This window comes from Pelodiscus sinensis, chromosome 8, assembly GCF_049634645.1.
Source record: "Pelodiscus sinensis isolate JC-2024 chromosome 8, ASM4963464v1, whole genome shotgun sequence".
In the NCBI taxonomy this organism is placed as follows: domain Eukaryota; kingdom Metazoa; phylum Chordata; order Testudines; family Trionychidae; genus Pelodiscus; species Pelodiscus sinensis.
Window position 1 is genome coordinate 44458456 of NC_134718.1, and position 7413 is coordinate 44465868.

Consider the following 7413-nt stretch of genomic DNA (forward strand, 5'->3'; position numbering starts at 1 on the left):
GAATTTTATCAGCTCAAACCTACTTCAACAGGGCCCTAGTGGAAAAACCCCAAAGGCAATAGGAAGCCTCGGACGGAGGGTGTTGGTTCTAGGTGCTGCCGCATCCTCTGGCTTCAGGTGCTTTCCCACATACACCAGGTTTAAAGTTTGGTTCCTTGGTTCCCACCACCCTACAATCTCACCATGCAAACTGGTCCAGTGCCCCTGGCCTCAGGAGCTGTGGGGGCAGCTAAGCTGAGGCTGTTTGAAGAAGGCACTTTTCTGCTCTGTATGGAAAAGCTGGGGATGAGGAAGATACGCCCCAACTTGTGTTCTCCCTCAGGGGCAGTCATCTTACACGGCTACGCATAGCTCGAGCCTGGCAATTATCTTCTTGTGTGCCAGCTCTGTGCACTGAGCAGGGCAGTCCGATTTGTAAACAGCAGCCCAGCTAGAAGGAAGTGATGCTGGCCCCTGCTTGCATCTGGCTGGGTGCTAGAGGTGCCTTCCCACACCCCGGGAAGGGAACCCCAGGGCCAAAGCAGGAGAGGAGCTATGGGCTGGGCAGCTATTTCTGAGTGCAGTTGGCATGGGGAGTGCTATGGAAAGGAAATACTTACTCCAGGTTTTGAATTTTTAGGGGAGCTTCCATGAGCCCCGATTCTTCATAAAACCAGAGCATGTTCATAAAATAAGAACTGTGAGACCCTCCTCGTCTTCTCTGGGATCGTGTAAAAGTGTGTTATGGGCCCTACAGCCTAATAGGGTTTCCTCATTCCCATTCCCAGCAGCCCCACCTGTCTGGGGCAGGCTGTGTCTCTCCCCCTCGGATGCGGTTTTCTGATTCAGTTTGGTGAGGGGCAGGCCCAGACAGCTGCTGCATAAGCTTGGTCAAACTCTCTGAGCCTCTTCCTTTCACGCCTTCTGTCTGCCTAGGCCACATTTTTAGTGAGACTCTTCTAGAGCTGGAATCTCTGTTCTCTAAATTGTGTATCACCCTCCCCAGATAGCCACAAAAATGTGGACAGCAAAGCAAGAGGAATCAGGCCCAGCTGCATCACAAATGCCCCCACCTCTAGTGTACTTGCAGACCAGCTCGTGCTGTTCTAAAGACCCCAGCCGCAGAAGAAACATGCCCTTCACTAGCACCTTCAAACTCTTTCTTCCAGGCAGGAAGAAAAAGAAATCTCACCCCCTCCAAATAAAGCATTTTGGACCTGGTTGCCTTCCTGATTTTCAGTGAGTTACTCCAGTCTTTGCCTGTATCACAATAATCCCCATGTAGTATGTGACAGACACCACAAAACAGATGAATCTAGAGGCTTTCAGGTAAACATGTACATTTACAGACATTGACTGTTTGGCCCTCCTTAAAATCAGGCTTTAAATCTCTTGATACCTGCCATATGAACCCTTCCTTGGAGACATCTTAATGTACTGACTAGATACAATTCATAACCCCAAAGAATGGTTTTCTCCTGTTGATCAGTGGAGCTGCTTCACATAAGGGCAAAGTTTACATTTCAGAAATAACATTTACATTCAAAACTAATTTAGTGCAAACACTTTCATCAATCAAAGCTTCTCGTTTTGCTTTTGATTTCTAAAATGGTCACACCAGTAGCAGGCAAACCGTAGGCTTATTTTTTGTAGCCCAGAAAACATTTACCCCCCAAGTCCTTTTGCCTGCACACTTTTTTTGCCCCCCCCCCAGCAAATGTTAAGATGGGAATTTTAAACACAGAATATCGACATGTTCTTTGTATTGAACATTACAGAAAATATTAAGAGGACCCAGCTGACAAGCCTCTTGCTGTACACATGCTAGAGATCAGCATCAGGCCATCTTATTCAGGAATGCACATGGCAGACAGCAAAAGAAAGCCATATGCATGGATGGGGGTTGGTAGGTCAAAGCAGCTTCTAGGGATGCAATGTTGGAGACCTGATCAGAAACCAATGGAAGTCTTTCAAAATACCTTGGAGTAGATCCTCAGTTGAATTGAAATCAGTGAAACTGACAATCTCCTGCTCCTCCCCCTTTCTGTTGTTTTGTATGGCTACCAATGGGCCCTTGCTGAGTGTTACGCTCTCTTTAAAAAGTATCTCACAGCAAAATATGAGCCAGACTAGCTTTATCTTTGGATTTTATTGTAGGCAACTTTACACTGGAGTGATACTGTGAAGGTTCCAGATATTAGAGTGGGACCCTGGAATGATGGGAGTGTGAGTGTAAGCTAACAAAGAAGTTGCAAGACTGGATCAATGACTCCAGGAAATAGAAAAGTACATCTGGATTAGTCTGAGTGGGATGAATTCAGATGAGTATGGTGTTATTTTTCAGAAAGCTTCCCACCATTTAAGAGCACCAGTATTTTTAGCATTGACATTTACAGATACTTGAGGTAGGGATTCTTTCATGTTAATTTATTAAAACAAAAACAATCATAAGCCTGACCTTTCATGGTACTTGGTTGTAAAGTAATCTAAAAAGGGTTGGGGGGAGGTGTTTTCAGGGGAAGAGGTGTTACAATTCTCTACTTTAAAAAATGCCTATTTGTAGGTCTTTTAAAAGGTATTTCCAGTAATTGGCTAGCAAGCACAAAAATACATGTAATCTTACTGATGTGAATAAGTATTGTAGGGCCTTGTTTTGCATGGCTCTCTTAATTACTTTTCTATGTTAACTGATTTCCAAGTAGTAATGCCTTGTTGTAGATGCATAAATAAATCTGAAAAAAAAAATCATTTTCTCTTGGTGTCAGTATATATCAGTGCTGTCAGATTAAATAAAATAGAAGCAGAGCCACCCAGGGAGTAGCTGAAGACAACAGGGTCTCCTGTTTGACTCTGTATCAAGCCTTCTATGGTGAAATCTTGGCCCCACTGAAGTCACTCAGGAGTTTTGCCATTGACTTCAATAGAGCCAGAATTTCACTCCTACCAATTTAAATTGGATCAGGATGGAGTGTCCATAAGTCTTAAGCAGAGCAGGGAGCCCCTGTAATAAGGGTCAGGCAGCAGCACTAAATCTCAACAGTTTGAAAACCAAGTCCATCAAAGTCAATGGGACATTTGCCATGAGCACAGGATTTTACCCACCATGTGCACATTGCAGGCAACACTCTGCTGGCAGGATATTGTTACTCCTGGTTCTTATTTTTAAAACTCTCAACCCCTTTCCAAAAGAATGTTCCTTAAAATGTGTTCTCCAAGCAGAGCCACACAAGCTTGAACTGCAAATCTATAGGAGCCTATCCTGGGCCTATGGAAGAGAAGGGTGTGGGTCAGGTTAGTTCAGGAAGGAGGGATGGAGGTAGGCTGTGTTCCTGGTTGTGGCAAGTAAGGGCTCCCCAGGACTGATGCGAGAAAGTAAAAAGTGAGAGCTGGTCAGTGTTTGTTTTTATTGGACTGCTCCAGAACATATGAATACTCGGTCCCCCATGCCCCATGTGTCTCTACAACAGTCTCGCTGTGCATTAGGGGATTGCATGATAAAACACAGCAGCAGTTACAGGCCTCGGCGGCTCCGCCCCTGAGTGCCAGCGTTAGTGCAAATCCTTGAGTCACAGACTAGCCCCGCGGGTTCAAATGGGCAGCAGGAAAGTCCTGGGGTTTGTGTAGCCCACAAAGCAGGGCGCCTGCCAATAGCCTCCTGGCTCCCTCCTGCAGGCGCTGGCGGGCAGTGCTGGGAAGGTGAAGCTGGCAGGGGCCTCCTCCTGCCCCGGGAGGTGAGCCAGGAGCTGCGGGCAGAGGTAGTGCAGGGGCAGGGTCCCGTCGCGGGCTCCCAAGGGCACGGGGCTGTAGAAGGGCTCCGGCCTCATCTCCTGCAGCTGCCGCTTCAGCTTCATGCGCCGGTTCTGGAACCAGGTCTTGATCTGCGGGGGTAGAAACAGAGTTACCCCTGGCGCCCCGGAGCCTCCGCGCCCGGCCCGGCCTCCAGCCCGCAGCCCCGCTCACCTGCACTTCGGACAGCTGCATCTTGGCGGCCAGCTTGCGGCGCTCGGCCGAGCCCAGGTACTTGTGGCGCTTGAAGGAGCTCTCCAGGGTGCTGATCTGCTCCACGCTGAAGGCGGTGCGCAGGCGCCGGCTGCCCTTGCCGCTGGGCGCCTCGGGGGACTGGCACTCGGAGCGGCCGCTCTCCCACTCGGACCCGGACTCCGCGGCGCTCCACGCCCGCTGGGCTGCGGCTGGCGCTGCTGCGGGCAGAGGGGAACTAGGTCAGGGGGCTCCAGTGGCTGGCGCCCTAGAGCGCGGCGGGGGCCACCACTGGGCAGCTCTACAGAGGCGGGCGCAGCAAATCCCAGCCGCTAACCGCAGGGGAGGTCCCCAAAGTTCAGAGCCGCGGCTCTGCTGGTCCTGGCGCCTATTGGCGCCTGCCTCACAGGCTCTCCTAGCGCTTTCCGAGGCCAAACCGCAGCCCTCCCCTTGGGGCGGCCTCGGGAGGTCAGAGGACTTGCCCACGGTCACAGCTGGAACCAGGAGTCCCGGCCCGATTCCCCGGCCACTTACACCGGCCCATCCCAGCTCTGCTGAACTCAGCGGCAAAACTCCCCCGAGCTTCAGGGGAGCCAGGATTTCGCCGTTCGCGGCTCCACACACTAGCAAAGAACAATGCACCAGCCCCCCTGGCGCGGACACCCGGGCAAACCACAAGGAATACAATTCTAATCACCTCTGACTGAGGACGGGTCCAAAAGCGTCTCACCCTTAGGGCCGTTGTCTAGGCTCTTTATAGCTTCACCCCTCTGCCCTCTTTGGCTTGCACGCCCGGCGGGTTGGAGCGGTTGGGGGGCTGGGCTGGAGCTGCAGGCTGGGTTTCCGAGCGGGGAGAAGAACCCACGCGAGCTGCCTCGAGCGCCTTCTGCCCTTTGCGGCCGCTCGGAGGTGGCCTGGCTGCTCTGGGAGAGCCACTCTACAGAGAAAGGTGCTTTGGTCATCCTGGCGGCTTCTCTTCCAGCACAAGCTAGAGGCGGGTGGGTTTTTGAGCTGCGGAAGCAGGACGCCTCTGGGTCCCTTCTTTTATAAAGGGAGTGCCAAGGAAAATGTTGTGTGTGTAAACAAGCATCAAAGGCCCAGATAAGTATCATCTAATTGCCATCAGGTCTCCCCCACAAAAGATGCTGTTCACACATTTTCCAAAGCTCGGTGAGGGTTGGCTCCACAATGTCTGCCAATAGATTAGTGAACTCTGTTGTAAGTGATTTACAACACTTGTTACATCCTATCCCTATGTAAATGACACTTACTGCTTGAACTCACTGCAGCTTCAAAAGATAATCGGGAATTTAAAGGTCTTTTCTCTAAAAGGATCGGGTGTTTAGGAATGTACTGTATTCAAGTCATATATTATGGAAAAAACTATGGCTGAGTGAATTGGTAATTTCTGCAGACAATGGAGAGCCAATTAAGATTTCCATAGATCTAATTTAAGTTTGAGATTTTATAAGTCCAGAAATTAGGTTTGTTAAAAATGTATACAGCTAATTAAGAACCATTGTTGTACTTGTACGCTTTTAACAGGGTAGAGGGGAACATGTTGCTTTATGGATAGATAAGAAAAAGTCCAGGCCCCAAAGGGCTGACAATCTAAAGCCTTCTTCCTGGCTTTGACTCTCTGCAGTAACTACTGCACTTACCTCAAGGAAGTCACTAGGGCTCTGGGTATCTGCCACCACAAACACAAAAATTGCAGGATAAGGGCCTCTGGGTGGGCCTAGCGCACACCTCTTATTGCTGAATAGTAATAGAGAGGTAACCGTGTTAGTCTGATCTTGGTAAAACAAAAGGGAAAAAATGTAGCACTTTACCGACTACATATTTTTTTTCTTTTCTTATTGCTGGCATAGTGCTTGCTTCCTACAACCACCCTAGTATTGGGTTGCAGGATGGAATTCAATTCTACACACCCGTCATGCACAGAAGTCCTTTGGACTTCACTGGGATTTCTCTGGTTTACCGCTTACCGCAGCATCAGCCACACAAGATTTCTAATATCCTGGGACCAGGGCTGCAGCAAGCTGGGTGAGATAATATCTTTTACTGGGCCAATTATGGTTCCAGCCAAGGCCCAGAAAAAAAACATTACCTTGCCCAACTTGAATGTCTAGACTCAGGAAGAGAGGTGAGAGAGGCAAGGGTGTGACAATCAGTAATGTAAATTGGATTGTGTAAGTAGGTCAGCTTTTTCTTCATTCCCATTTCCTAGTACAGGTTGCACTAGAATTCTGTAGTCTGGCAAAATGTGTGGTCCTGTTTCTTGATCAGAGGACCTTGGTAGCCTAGTGGCAGGAGGGCCATCTAGGAGGGGCCGGGTTGAAGCATCAGGATGGGCTGGGGCTGGCAGCAGCCCCCACTCATGGAGCTGGAACTGGCAGCAGCTCCTGACAGCTCCTAATAGCCTGTGACACTGGGACTGGGTCTGGAAGCCCCTGACAGCATAGGAATGGGCTGGCAAGAGCCCATGGCAGTTCTGGGCCAGGGTCAGAGCCCCAGGCTGCCCACAGAAGAGGGGCCAGAGATCCCAGGCTGCCACAGGACAGGAGCCTGCCCTCTGAGCAGCCTGTGACAGCAGGACCAGGGTTGAGGCTGGCAGCAGCCCCAGCAACAAAAGGCAAAGTGGGGACAGACCCCGACAGCCCATAGAAGCAGGGCCAGAGTCCGTAGCAGCCCACCCAGGGCCAGAGCCAGCCCTCAGCATCCTGTGGTAGCATGGGCTGCTGGAGCCTGGCAGGCAGGCAGACAGGGCAGCAGGAGCAGGGCCAGCAACCCAGCAGGCAGCCTGGCAGGGGCTGGAGGTAGTCTTCCCCAGCCCCTCACACAACTGGCAGAATTGGTGGCTGGGGGCTGTGGTAGGAAACCTTTACTAGTCCAGCAAATTCCCTGGTTCGGGACTGGTCAGGTCCTGTGGGTGCCACATAAAAGATGTCCAATTTGTAATATAAATAATGTAAGTAAAGCTATAATATTTGTGCAATACAATTGATGTTAGATGTATATATGTTGTATCTTTGTAGTATCTTATAACCATGAAGGGGCAATTCGTGTCCTGGCTTTGTATTCAATCCCCATAGGCTTTGCTCTCTTTCCTGCTTTCACATTGTTGATTACATTCAGTTTCTTGACACCTCTTTGTTCCCCCCCCCCCCCCCCCCCCCAATTATTCCTAGATACTCCTTGGGTAGGATTGCACCTCACCCTCCCACCCCACCCCATTGACCTTGTCTTCTCAGCTCTCTTTTTGTACACCCTCTGTGGGATCTCCTCTGCTCCCTCAATTTCAATACCCATCCTTACTCTAATGTATCTTTTCACTTCTGATTTCTACATTACATTCTGAAACTTGGCCTGTTACTCTGACATACACCTTCTGGATTTCTCATTGGTCACTTCACTTTAACATCTCCTGACCTCTCATTTCTGTCACTGCTGACA

At 50.0% G+C, this 7413-nt stretch overlaps 1 protein-coding gene across 1 annotated transcript; it reads right to left on the reverse strand.

The window, feature by feature from the left end:
* Nucleotides 1–3075: 3075 nt before the first annotated feature.
* On the reverse strand, nucleotides 3076–4985 carry LOC102461221 (uncharacterized). The gene is made up of 3 exons (XM_075935776.1): nucleotides 4655–4985; nucleotides 3940–4178; nucleotides 3076–3857 (listed from the first exon to the last, which is right to left on the reverse strand). The coding sequence occupies exons 1-3, from the start codon at nucleotides 4917–4919 to the stop codon at nucleotides 3567–3569; spliced, it is 795 nt and encodes a 264-aa protein (XP_075791891.1). The 5' UTR covers nucleotides 4920–4985; the 3' UTR covers nucleotides 3076–3566.
* Between the last annotated feature and the right edge of the window lie 2428 nt (nucleotides 4986–7413).

Excerpts from the sequence above, each read along its gene's own strand:
- LOC102461221 (XM_075935776.1), bottom strand. The coding sequence starts at position 4,919 with ATGACCAAAGCACCTTTCTCTGTAGAGTGGCTCTCCCAGAGCAGCCAG. Across the intron at positions 4,179-4,654 it reads GGACCCGTCCTCAGTCAGAG|CAGCGCCAGCCGCAGCCCAG; the intron begins GTGATTAGAATT and ends CTCTGCCCGCAG. Across the intron at positions 3,858-3,939 it reads TGCAGCTGTCCGAAGTGCAG|ATCAAGACCTGGTTCCAGAA; the intron begins GTGAGCGGGGCT and ends CTACCCCCGCAG.